The sequence below is a fragment of the Bradysia coprophila genome, unplaced genomic scaffold (assembly GCF_014529535.1).
Source record: "Bradysia coprophila strain Holo2 unplaced genomic scaffold, BU_Bcop_v1 contig_358, whole genome shotgun sequence".
Classification (NCBI taxonomy): Eukaryota; Metazoa; Arthropoda; class Insecta; order Diptera; family Sciaridae; genus Bradysia; species Bradysia coprophila.
In genome coordinates, this window is record NW_023503616.1 from 2,315,400 (window position 1) to 2,329,217 (window position 13,818).

Consider the following 13,818-nt stretch of genomic DNA (forward strand, 5'->3'; position numbering starts at 1 on the left):
AGAAGCAGTCAACAATCATTACTCAAATTCCCAAATGCTACGCATATATGTGGCATTTCGGTATACTCTATATCTGACAAAATTTATAAAGTTTCGCATTTATGGTGGTAATACGGTAATTATTATTAAGTGCGTAGCCATGGCTATGGAATTTTTTGTAATTTATCTTGTTGCTGTATTCACAGACTCTTCTTTTTATTCCCTTGTTATATTCGCCAAGGGTATGTAATGTACCCCCATAACATCATCATGACATTCGTTTTATTTTACGCTTTGATTGCAGTCATTTTATTCATTCCTTTTTTCTGATTCTTAAGATGATTATAGGCGGTCATTAGTGATATTTCTCGTTTTCTTATTTCGTAACAATGGAGGGCTGCTGTTCAATGGTAAATTTAGGAGGAAAATGTACGGAAAATTGCGTTCACACCGTTTTTTTGTATGGGAAAGTTTTGACATTGTTTTCTTGTGATGATTTCAGATTAGCTGAAAAACAAATCATTATCCGATATCAGGTTATAATTACCAATTAAGTGCTGCATCCGTGCACAATTTTCTTTTATTTTACATTATCTTTTTTGTTAAAATTTTTAACTTATTTTTTAAGTTATTATCGAACATAAAATCAAGTACGAGGTCCATATCCAATTTTCACTTCAGGCAAGACTTTTAAACTTTGATAAATTTCCAAACTACTTTTGATTGCATAAATACAGTTTGTATACAAACATGTGTACTTCTTATCTGTTCATACGGCAAAGTTTTAATCCTTTTAATTCACAGTTTTGACGTTGTGAGACATTTATTTAAGAGAGTGGTTTTTGTAAAACTCATACTAAGGATGCACCGTTCCAAGATGCATTTATGAGTCTGTGTACGCAAATGTTATCTCATTCGAGGAATGTCAGTTTAAACCATGTTAATTCAAGTCAAGATTTCTTCAACTTTTAAGAGAAATAAACTAAATTATAATTAACGAGCATGAAGTGCTATAAGTACGACTAATTAACCTATTAGAAGTATCTTGTCGCCCTCGACAAAAATAATAAAGACCGCATGATGAGAAGATATTTAAAAAAAAGGAAGTAGCAGATTTATTGACTACATTGTCATGCGTTTGCCGTTCACAAAAGGTTTTCATGACAAATTGGCTTATGTGTAAGATGAGATGCTAATTTATCCGAAAATGAAATTTCCCAACATTTAAAAAAACAAAGATCGAATGCATCATTTCATGGTTTTTATTGCAATCAGTGATACATGTTATGTGTGTGATTCCCCAAGGTGAAAGGTTTTTATGTTGGCTTTTATAATTTATTTGTTTTTAAGTTATTTTATCATTTTTACATTTCATTTTTAACTATTTTATTTATTTATTTTTCTCTTTTCTTTTATTATTTCAGAAAAAAATCTTAATTGGAATATGCTTACTAGTTACGTTAATAGTTCTCATAATACTGTTAGTAGTATTCCTTCGATAAAGTGGTTTCTACCGGTTAATTTACTGTATACAATTTTCGTTGTTTAATTTATTCACATTTTAGCACCGACTTAAAATTAATAATTTTAGGGTTCGTTCTTAAGTGGAATAAACTGAAAAGCAAGCTTTAGCGGTTTAAATAAAATGTTTTATGAAGAAATTCGTACATTCATTATAATGAATTTATGTGCGCGGTTCAACATGTTGATAATTTAATAATATAATTCGTGTGTAATATAAAATGGATTATGGAACGCTCGGAAAGTTTGTTTGTTTTTTTCGTCGTAAATTCCACATCAAATGGTGTGGATAGGATTTAAAAGCATTGCTAATTTCCTGGCATTTAAAAAATAAAGATCTTTTAATAAGTATCCCCAGCACATGGTTTTCCATTCGTCATTCAAAAAGCCGTAACAGAATGTGTTCAATGGTGCAGCTAACAACTAAATCTTTCATTTTATTTTTAATCTTTCAGCTGATTACCTTTTTGTTGTTCGCTTACTAAATAATGAGAGTTCCTAATAGACTTACCGGACAACATAAAGACAAATTTACTTTACTAAAAGTACACAATAAAAGCGAACAAACCATACAATAAACTGTATACGAGTCACCAACTATACAAGTTAAATTAATTATTTTGTGCTTAAATAAAAGAACAAAACAAATTTTCCGAGTAATGCCATCCCCTAATTTAAATAAGATATTTCCCTTTACCTAAAAATCGATCAACTTAGGTATCTACTACAAAATATTTATTGTTATTATAGTAATTCATATACATTATGTAAAGAAGAATTATTTTTTTTTATTTATTATTTACATGTTACAATTCATTTTACGATAAAAAAGGAAGCCGGTGTTGTATATCGATAGCCAAAAATTAACAAGTCAACAAGAAGTCAACGAAAATAAACACAAGTAAAACGTGAAATTTTTTTTTTTTTTTGGACAGAACAATTTAATTAATTATTAATGATAAAAGGTTCATTGTAACCCACGGTGAGGTTTTCGGTTCAATTTATACATTTTTCGGCGTAACATTAAATAAAAATATAAATAATCCGAGAATGATGAATAAAATATTAGCAGCTGGTGTTTAATGATTCATTCATAGACTAAACAAATAGATTGTTAAACGATTTTGCAATGATATTTTATTGTCAAAGAGTTATTTAAATGAATTATGGATTAAAAATTATTATTTTTACACTACACAAAATAGTAAACGATTTTTTTTCTGGGTTGATTATCATTTACTAGGCGTTTGAATTTTCGTCAACCCTTTTTTTGGTGGGTGACTGATGATGTACGACGAGGCTATGAATATATGACTCACCTTTAGCTCGACGAAAATAGTTAAATAACGAAACCTTCCTAGACGCCTGGAAATGCAGGATACATAATTTTTAAAAATAGCTGCATGTTTTCAAGGAAAGAGTGTTTTAAACTTTGTGCCAATTAAAGGCAGGGTAGTGCTGTATACGCTCAGATAAATTAGAGTTAATTAGAAATTCACTCTGAATTTGTAATTTGATTTTAATAGAAATTGTTAGATGAAAGTCCAATACATTCGCGAACCTTTCCATCAACAAACTCTCCTCCTCCTTGACATCGAAATTTATTCGCGTTCGCTTATATAGCAAAACTAATAAAGTGAAAGATTTTGTATCAAACACTTCAAAACGTAAGACGACACAAATTTAATGATTACATGGCGGTAAGTTTTATGAAAGGTAATTGAGATTTATGGATAAGGATTACCGTTTCCGACAACGGAAAAGCTCGTCGATAACAACTGGTAATAACAATCAATTTGCTAATTTAAATCTACACAGCTATACCAGAATTATTAAGTGTATAACAAGAACTTGTTGTTGTTCAGTTAGATTGGAATATATATACATTCCGAAAAGCGTCAAAGTCTTCATTTCCGAGTCCATTAAAAAGCCATTAAATGCACAGTGTAAAATATTCATCGCGCTCGATTCAAATCTGCAAATGATATTTTCTGCATTCAACCAATATTATTGCAAAAGGATGAAAAATGTGAATTTTTAAAAAGATTTGCGGCAATTTCAATTATTTATAGATTTTGGTTAGGTGCAAAAACCACAAACCACCTTACCTAAAAGCGTTCTGTTTTATTCATCAGGTGTAGTATGTTTCTCTGCTGTGAAAATGAATTGAAAATATATATAAAGAGAGAGCGCCAGACATATAATTGTCTTAATAAAGCACCAAATAATCGACGAACCGCACATAAAACATGATGAATTGTACTTTGTAGAAGGTAAATTTGGTCTAAAAATAGGCGAGAACACAGAGAAAGGTTTATTTGGTAAAACGAAAAGTTCATTGTAAAATCCCTTAAACATTACCGAACATTTCATCATCAACATTTTCATCTTCCGTGTAATGTTTGATTAATGATTTAAATTTTCTTTATTGTTTCACCATTTTTTTCGTGTTTCCGTTTCATTTTCGTTATTATTTTCATGTCAGAAAACACTTACTCCTTCATAAATGTGGATTGAATTCTAATTATCTTGGATGTGCTATTGTATGGCTCGAGTTCGTTTGAATTTTATGATATATTTATAAACTTTACGAATAATTAAACATTTAAAAAAAATAGGCCAACGTTCCTAATATCGTTTATTGAATATCGTTTTCTTCAACGTTTGGCAAAAAATTTTCGTTTAAAAATAAATTCAAATTTTAATGTTTTCTCAAGTTGAACCAACAGCAGTACCATGATTGGTTGAACAGCTATACGTTGATATGGTATGCCAGTAAATGGCAAACGATTACCTAGACGTTTTCCCCAAACGTGAGCATATTCGAGCTTAAGCAGATTTTTGTTTTTTTTTTCATTTCTCGAATCTAGGCTTTTGTACGAATCCGACGCGATTTCCCATTCGATTCGCGTCCAACCTATTTATCGCCTTATGCATGTCTCAAAGTGTTGTATCGTCGAAACTGTAACTTCCGACTATTTTTAATTATTCTTTTCTGTTTATTTTGAATACATTCTGTGTTGTCGCCCTAACTACGAGTTCGCTCTAATTACTTTACTGTTCTTTTAACGTCTTTATGCTACTCTGAATACAAATTGTTCTACGACTAGAACAATTATTGAAATTCTCAACAATTTCAGTAGACTTAGGAATAAATTGTATTGTCTGCATGATGGTATACCTCGCATCAGTGAGTGCTACATGCATATTCTATCGTCTGGAAAATAGTAAAGTGTTTAAATATGTAATAAAATGTCCCTCGTATCATCAATAGCATTTTTCATTGTACGTGTAATGGTGCACATCCATTGCACATATATATATTTAGAAAAGAAAACTGCATCCCAATGTATCATTTCACGACCATCAATAGATATTGTAATCTATCACCTTGACTATCACTATAATTCGATGTTTTCTTCAGTGTGTAACAAAAAAAATAAATAAATAAAAATTATAATAAAAAGATCCAAGAACAAAATTGTTGCCAAAGGCATTCATAAAAATCTATTCATTTTTTCACCCCCAACACAGAAAAAAATTTGTATTATGGTGTGCGCGGTCATCCTGTTGATTATCATCTTGTCAGCACTTGCCAGTTATTTTGGCTTATCTCGTAATAAAGAATATATCTATCCTGATGCAGCTTAAAGCAGACGTTTAAGTGAAATTGATAAATTTATTTAAATGCAAAATTAATTAATTAAAATTCGAAGTCATTTATATCATTAAGTTAAACAAAATAAAAATTATGTTAAAATTCGAGTTCCATCAAATTATTAGCCTTTTAGAAACGTCTTTGTTATCGACAGCAACGAAAAAAATAAGCGTTGATAGTGTGGTCTTGTATAGCAAAATGTATATCAAATCGATCGAATAAAAAAAAAATATCAAACATTAAACGACACACAAGTCGCAATACGACTTTTGTTTCTAAGAGGCTAATTTGTTAATTTAGTATCATATAACCAAATAAAATCGCGAAGGAAAATTATTGTACGCTAATAAATAAATAATTGGGCAAGGCATTTTAGGGAATTAATTTTTTTTTTTGTTGTTGAAGGTTATGGCGAAGGAGAATTGATGATTTTTATTTTTCGCAATGTTTTTTTTCTCGAAAAGATCGTTTTTTTTACTCATTGCGTCGATTGTGAGCAGTCTAAGACTGCCAGTCTTTTTTCGCATTAAAAATAAATAATTATGACGGATAAAATGCCATCAACAATTTCGTTTTAAACCAAATTTTCATTCATCTTATAACATTTCACAATTTTAATACCAAGGATGGAAGATATGAATGGTACTGGTACATACCACGATTAATTCAATTTTCGTCTTAAAAGTTATTATCCTATTTACAGTTTTAAAGTTAAGTTTTTGGCACCTGTTATATTAGTTCTATTTGTTTTCGAACATCTCAGTGGGTTGGTGGTATTTCTTTATTAACTGTCACTTCGAGTCCCAAAATCCCTAAAATACAATATTCTAGAATTCCTTCTCTTGCGGATTTATTTCTGAAAATAAAGGCTCAAACGCACCATGGAACGTATATTATAAAATGTGATTTAAGGCTGAAGCCTACACAGGTCTAACCTGTTGCAACGTATTATAAATATAAATCATTTACCAATTTTATAAAACCAAAAAAAAAGCAAATTGAAGACATATAATTTTCAGATATATCAAAGGTGAGAAAATTACCTAACCAAAGGCTTCAGTAATATATCATAAAAACTTTAATTATTAAAAATTTTGAGTAGAAATTGAGGTAGAATAGTTCATTTAATTTAATTAATTCACGTTAAAAAATATTTTGCACAAGCCAAAAGTCTAGGCGAAGGAGTTTTTTTTTTATTTTAGAACAGTTTCATTAAAATTTATCTCAACGAAAAGAAATTAATGAATGAAACTCTATCCATGACTGTTGCATAACTACAAACCTTTCACAATATATTGTCGAGAGACTAACGTTTTCCTCAAAAGGTTTTTTTTGTAACCATTATGAAACTCAAATTTACCTGACTGGAATCAGACAGACAAGGACTGCAGACAGACAAGGACTGGGGCTACTGGGTATCATCCTATGGGATTTTTTAATGTGTATAAAATTTTCAATTTTTCGGGTTTCTCGATTTTTTTTGTGTGCATACATAAAACCCCGATGTACCTTTTGGTAGCCAGTCCGTCCTGAATCAGACGACTGAATCAACCAAGAAATTGTAATTTAACAAAGTTATCTGTATATTCAATTCAATTGGAGAAGCTGACTTTTAAAGCGATAACGAGATTTTCTATTGTGACTACAGCACCAAGTACGTCTTCGTCGCCTAGACTTGAAATTAGAATTATTTTTATGAAAGCATACGATATGAGCATGCGCTATATTTTAGGGACGGTTTAGCATCATTTTCACAAATTTTTAACAAAATTAAACAGATTTGAACAGACAAAATAAATTGGAAAAACAAAAACAAATTCAAAATTTTTTAAATTTGATTGCACTTAATGTTGGAAAATAATGTTGTTAGCATTCGATTTTATTTTTCTTGTTAAGTAACATATCAAATATATATAAAATTAATTATTACGTAGTTTTGATTGACGCATTAAACAAAACTTAACTAACAATAAGACATTTGCAAATTACTGTTTTTCCATTTCTTTCCATAACAATCTACCAACAGAAAAAGATAATGATGTTGGTATGCTTAACCATCGTATGTATAATTCTGTCGGTGTATGCTGCTAAAACACTGGGTTTTATGTAAAGAAACGATAAATGAATGTTAATGTTGTGACCGGAATATCCCCAAATTATGTTTTATTATAAAAAAGAGAAAGAAAAGAATCCCTCAGTTAAAGCAACACACGCACAAATCGAATCATGTCTTCAAAACCAAAGAACAAACAAAAATAAGTACAAGTAACTTTTTAAATTTTTATTAATATTTACACAATTCAGCCTTTTCTTGCAGAAAGTTACTTTCATTTCATATATAAGTTACGGTTATTTTTAAATTTATGCCTGATCGTAGTTGTTTGAGAAAATGCTCTATAATTTAATGAAGCCACAAGAACAACTAGATAATTAATCACAATACGCTCATCACAATACACAGTACACCTTATTATATACAGGGCTTATTATATATAGCCATAACACTAACACTTAATAGAACGAATATTCGTTACCATATCAAATATTGCATTTATTTAGAGGGAATAAGAGACAGACGTCAAGTAATACCACATCGACGTCTTGAAGCGTTGCATCAATAAATTCAATATACTTTCGATGTAAACAGCCGAAATATGTCCAGAGGCTATATAGCAATGAAAATTAAGTTGAATTAATAAGAATCTGAAAGTTTAAGCTGTTGAAAAGGTTAGTTGAGGGATCGCAACAAATCGTTTTACCCTATTCTTCTATTTGATATTTCTAAAAACATTCCCTACACTTTACCCAAATCAATTTTATGACACAATTTGCTTAGGCTGTTTTTCAGCTGGCCACTGTCTTAGGAGTGTTTATAAGGTTTTATAAAGTGTTGAATAGTCAACTATTAGAGCAGTGAAGTTGGTTGAGTGGACCAACGGAGTTAAAGCAAATTGTTTACAATATTTCGATGGCTTTTAATCTTTTAAAAATGGTTCCATCTAGATCCTAGTCTCAAATACTCGAATGTAGAATTCAACATGTCGTCTAACTACACGTAGTTATATTTTTCATAAATCTTCACTGACACATTTCAGATCATTACGTTAGATTACTCATCTAAATATCCCAAACTCTTTGAGAGTTTCTGGGTCGCCATTACTTTTAAAACATTTTTGCTTTCATTTATCACTTAGAATAAAATTCTTCGATATTTAACAACATAATATTAACAACATAATACTAGCAAAATAACACTAACAACATGATACTAAAAACATAATATGACCGTAATGCTTAAAAGAATTTCTTTATAAATTTCATTATTGGCATCTGCATAATATATATTAAAAAGCAATACCAATTGGAAGAAATGTGGTGTCTCGTACAGAACTGATTGTTTTAGGCATTGCGTTAGACAAAATACACTAATATACTAAACGTTTAGTGATTTTTAGTTCTAATATTTTGGGCAGTTTATTTTTATTTTAAAGTTGGTCTTATGCATGTCTTTGTTATTATATTTTGACCATCAATCAGTACATTTGCCAACAAATAAGCTAAGTTTGTTTTGTTCCTTCAAGACCGACTTTATCGGGTTACATTTTTGTTTACAATTATGTTACTGTTAAAGAGTAGCCGCAAAATTAATTTTTAAGTAAAAATTATGTTAAAACAATAAAACACTATTGACTACGATGCCGTCTAAAGACATTTATTTTGCTGTTAGAGATTCACCTAATATTCAAATATTTAAAGACGTTTTCGAACCCTACGACTTTTAAAGGCGACAGAACAAAACCAATTATTTAGTAGGATTAACATGACCCATATGCGTTACAAAGTATTAGCTTTAAAGCTTCTGTCATTGATGTTACCATTGTCACATTAATTATCCTGCGTTACTGCTCCGGATAAGACCAACTTTTTCTCTCGCAAATATCTCTGTTTTAAATGATAAACGGTAAGCTGTAAAAGATTGATAACTCAGATGATCAGCACAATGAGCCCAATGAGTGGTCCCTGGGGGGGCGAGTTTAGGTTGAGCGGATAATTATAATAAAAAACTAAAAAACGCAGATGATTGTGGAAGTATTTCTAACGCATAGTGGCACCATTTCTGTTGTAAAACATTGAAATAAAAATCAGGGCAGTTGATAGTGTTTTATGATAAAAAAAATTTGGTTTTAAAAGTGCAGTAGACGTCAATGAAATTTGGTATGAATTTGCTTCAGCTGTTCCCATACAAACCAAACTGTTCATACCACTACCACTCACGAGGCTATCTCACCCGTATAAACAAGTATGAACAAGATTGTTTGTACCAGCTGAAAAACAACTGAATCAAATTCATGTCTAAATTTCACTGACGTCCCCTGTAATGCTGCTTTTTCCAAATTTAGATGTTCGAATTTGTAAACAATGCACAACTGAATGAAAAGTCTAAATTATCAGTTGTACAAATCGGTTAATTAACTGCTTTCTGCTCTTTTTCTTTATAAATAAATTTAAATTAAACTGTAAAAAGAAACTAACAAATTGCACTCGTATACTCTTGCACATCTGCAGAAGAAAATCATCTTATTAGTGTGTCTGACAGTCCTTGGATTAATTGTTGGGTCAGGCGTTATTGCGAAACTAACCGGTAAAGGCTAATTTATTAAGAAACAATAGACCGTCAACACAAAATTGAAAAAAGACACCACTAATTCAACGTACCATCAACACCACCGAACCCAATAAAAAATCACACAGAGTTGCGCAACTGCCTTAGATTTGTGTGCATTTGTGCGTGTGTTAAGCAAATAAAATGTTTAGTTTTTTTTTAAACTTCATTATGTACCACCTACCACCCACAATAATCTCACTTACATGGAGTTGTTGCATTTATCAACACACCCCTGTATTGCTGCTACACAACATAAACAATTTCAGGTATTGCTTAAATTTATTTAGAATTTTTTCTATTTTATCTGAAACGAAATAAAAAGCATTTTAGTGTACAGAATTTATATTTAGTTGTGTTCGTTTACGTTTTATATGTCATCCTACTAAAAAATTTAATTGAAAATATTTTTTCTTTAAAATATTGGACATTGTTATACCATGTCATGTTATATGATTTATTTCTTTCCGTTTAATTCAACAGAAGAAAATCATTATCTTGGTTTGTGTGAGCATCCTCATTATCATTGTGGTATCAACGATAGCAGGCTATGTTGGGTTTTAATGACAACATAAAATCTAAAAATAAATAAATTTCTTTTAATAAAAAGCATTAAACCGAGCACATAATTTATAAAATAATTTTTGAATAAGAACCTGCGAAATCAACGACAAAACTTTTTTTCATTGATATTTTATGATCGACAAGCAATATGAAAGTTGATTGCTGGCGATATTGTGAGTTTCATCGTTTTTTCTATCAATATTTACTGGCTAGAATGTGTCTCTCTTGTGTAATTGTTGTTTTTTATTCTTTATTTCGAAAAAATAAACCGAGTTGTAACATAATAATCCCTTCTCTCCAAGAAAATCAATTTCATGTGATTTATTTCAGGACTGGAACTGGATAGTGCATTTTGTGATAAACTGAGTTTTTCAATTTACATTTTAAAGAAAACTTGGAACAGTTATATAGAGCCATCAACGAGGAGGCATGATATTAGATGAACTTAAAATAATCATTTGTTTCGAAATAGAAACCATTTGTTTGCCTGAGTGCTGAGTCTTTTTTTTAAAGATAATAGTATTAAGCAAAAAAAGACGACAATGAAACATCCGAAGTTTCAATTTTATTTTTCGAATGATTGAAATATTCAAAAATGACCAGAACCAGAAACAAATCACATGAATTATTTTGTTTAGGAGTACCTTCAGTTTCTGTCATACGCACTACCACAAAACGTTAGCTTCCAACTATCAACACAAAATCTATCTTTTTATTTTCAATTGTGTGATATAACACTACTCTCGGCCAACAATGATAATCCAATATATAGTGCCAACACAAAACCTCAAAAATAAGCACAAAACCACCGAGCAAATGATTATTCATAAATTAATGTTGTTTTCGTTTTTTTATGTTTTTATTACTTTTCTTTTTTCGGAGGATGCTTTTTTCATGAAAAATTGTAGTTGCAGAAAAGTTGACTTAGTTCTACCCAGCACAACTACAATTTTCTATAAAAACTTTTATGTCTCTTTGAGGAACAGTTAAGACTGTAAATCAATTGAAAAAAAGACATAAACTGTTGCTCATCTACTTTATTACATATAAATTTGTGATTCTTGATTTGACTCTTCAGACCTTCTGTTAGCGGAAACTGCTAACGAAAAATATTCATTGGTCTCTGAAATTCGTATTTACTTTCAAAGTAATTCAATCCCACAGAAACAGCGGGTCATCCGCTATCTACAAGGACGACAAGAAACAATGATGAGGTCTGGCTAGTGTAGCGAAATCTATGATGAAAATGTTGAAGTGACAGATCAAACACTAGAAAATACTGTACGCAAATGAAGGAACAGATTTAAAGATTTTGTCAGACTCAACCTCAGTCTTAAATTGACGATTCAGCAACTAGCTCCAAAATCAGTTAGAATATTTTTGACATACATAGCCATAAGCATTGTTTTACCTTAAGTCTTAAGTTCATATAAGCCTTCACCAGCTCCAAGGACCACCTTTCATCATTTTTGGGCGAATGATCGGTTAACATTTGTACTTATTACTTCTTCTTCTTCTACTTTTTCAGCCTGTTTCTATCCACTGCTGGACGTAGGCCCCCCCAATTCTCTTCCATTCTGAACGATCCGTTGCCACTTGTTGCCAATTTGCGCCTGCAATTCGCTTTATACTATTATTCCATCTCTCTGGTGGTCTACCTCTAGGTCTTGTTTTAGGTGGTCTCCAGTTCATGATCTTTTTGGTCCAACGTTCGTCCGTCCTTATTGCAATATGTCCCGCCAGCTCCACTTTAAAGATGCTTTTCTTTCCATGACATCAACGACTTTTGTTTGTTGTTGAATCCATTGATTTGTCATTCTATCTCTGAGCGTAATTCCAAGCATACTCCGTTCCATGGCTCTTTGTGTCACTCTTAGTTTATTTTCGGAAGTTTTTGTTAACGTTAACGTTTCCGCTCCATATGTGAGCACAGGAAGGACACACGTATCGAACGCTTTACGTTTCAGACTATTGTTCATTTTGTTTTTGAAAATTAGCCTGAGTTTTGTTAGGTTCTTAGGAAACAAAGACCGTTGCAAAAGATGACGTCAAAAATTCTAAAAGTTATGAAAGTTATCAAGAATCATAAAACCTTTCAAAAACGACTGTTATCTAGAACTTTGAGAGAAACGAGCTTTTCTTTTTATATTAAATAAAGTGTATCAGACATTGAACGATACTTTAAACAAAAGAAGAAATACATCCATTTAATAAATCATGATAAGTCTGTCGTTTATGAAAGAACCAAATTGTCGAAATCATTAAATCGTAGATGGGCAGCTGCATTATCTAGGCAAATGATTAAATTGACACTAACCAGATACTATACTTTCAGACGCTGCATCAACAAATACTTATTTTTAAAATATTTATTAACATTGGGAAAAACACTTGTCAAACACAAAGAAAATGAAATTAATTAAGAAGCTTCATTGAAATCCGATTCATTACCAGTTATTTATTTGGATAAGTAGGCCTTTTTACGTTGTATCTTGCTTTTTTTATCGAAAGCCAATGAAAATTTCGAAAAAAAAATATTTAAAAAAAAAATGAACAGAAGGATGCGTTTTAGCAATAATTAACTAATAAGATGAAATTTAATATAATTAAAAATTTTAGAAACAAAAAAATTATTGCAGAATTAAAATTTTATTTTGAAGAAAAAGAAGAAAAAAAACTGTAAATAAAAAAGCCAGAATTAAAAATGAAAAGTAAAAAAATATCATTTTTTTGTTATAGCATTGTATAATTTAATAGTTAAAGAAAAAGTTAAGAAAAAAATGAAATGAAACCAAAAATTGCGTTCATGAAGTGTGTGATAATACCGAAACATTTACTTCAAGTATATTATTAATAAAATAATTAATTAATTAATTAACTATTAAACAAATTTATATTTAAAATAATGCTAGAGCATGAAAAAATCATTTAAAAAAAAATATATGAATTGATAGGAAAAATGGTTAAAAGAAATTTAAGAATTTTTCGTTTTTGAGATATAGTCGAATTAGCAATGATTACCACTATAATTATGTGTGTTTGCTCTTGTTAATAGTTAAACGATTTCCAATAATCACAATCAGAGATAATAACAAATTTACAGTTTCTTTCTGAACTTTGGAACGATAGTTAACCGAGGGTTAACTGAAAATAGTCCGAAAGTCTGTATGTATATCAGTCCCTCATAAGGCTCGGTTTCAAACCATCAAACCTGTGCCATATTGCTACATTACCCGACACAGATCATACATTGATTGTACCACTTTTGCTTGGGAGTGTTGTGACTGCTTAAACGAGGGTAGTAGTAATTGAAGAAAGCCCAAATTGGTGTTAAAATGAAGTCCAATGAAGGATTTTATTTCTATTGAAAGATTGTCGTGACAGGTAAGTCAAGCTTTCGAATTGTCGACTTTTCTGACAACAAAGATTCTGA

At 30.5% G+C, this 13,818-nt stretch overlaps 1 protein-coding gene across 8 annotated transcripts in view; it reads left to right on the forward strand.

Annotated features, from left to right (window-relative positions):
* Positions 1 to 13,058, forward strand: part of LOC119081802 (syntaxin-1A) — a 47,484-nt gene extending 34,426 nt beyond the window's left edge. For 2 of the 8 annotated variants that reach the window (XM_037191024.1, XM_037191026.1), the window contains exon 7: positions 1,404 to 1,835. In XM_037191024.1, coding sequence (XP_037046919.1) covers positions 1,404 to 1,481 — 78 coding nt within the window. In that variant the 3' untranslated portion in view covers positions 1,482 to 1,835. Of the gene's footprint in view, positions 1 to 1,403; positions 1,836 to 3,635; positions 4,921 to 5,034; positions 5,835 to 7,184; positions 7,418 to 9,724; positions 9,891 to 10,304; positions 10,559 to 12,720 lie in introns of those variants that run through there. The other 6 variants (XR_005088528.1, XM_037191021.1, XM_037191025.1 and 3 more) reach the window with 6 other exon arrangements.
* The last annotated feature ends 760 nt before the right edge of the window (positions 13,059 to 13,818 follow it).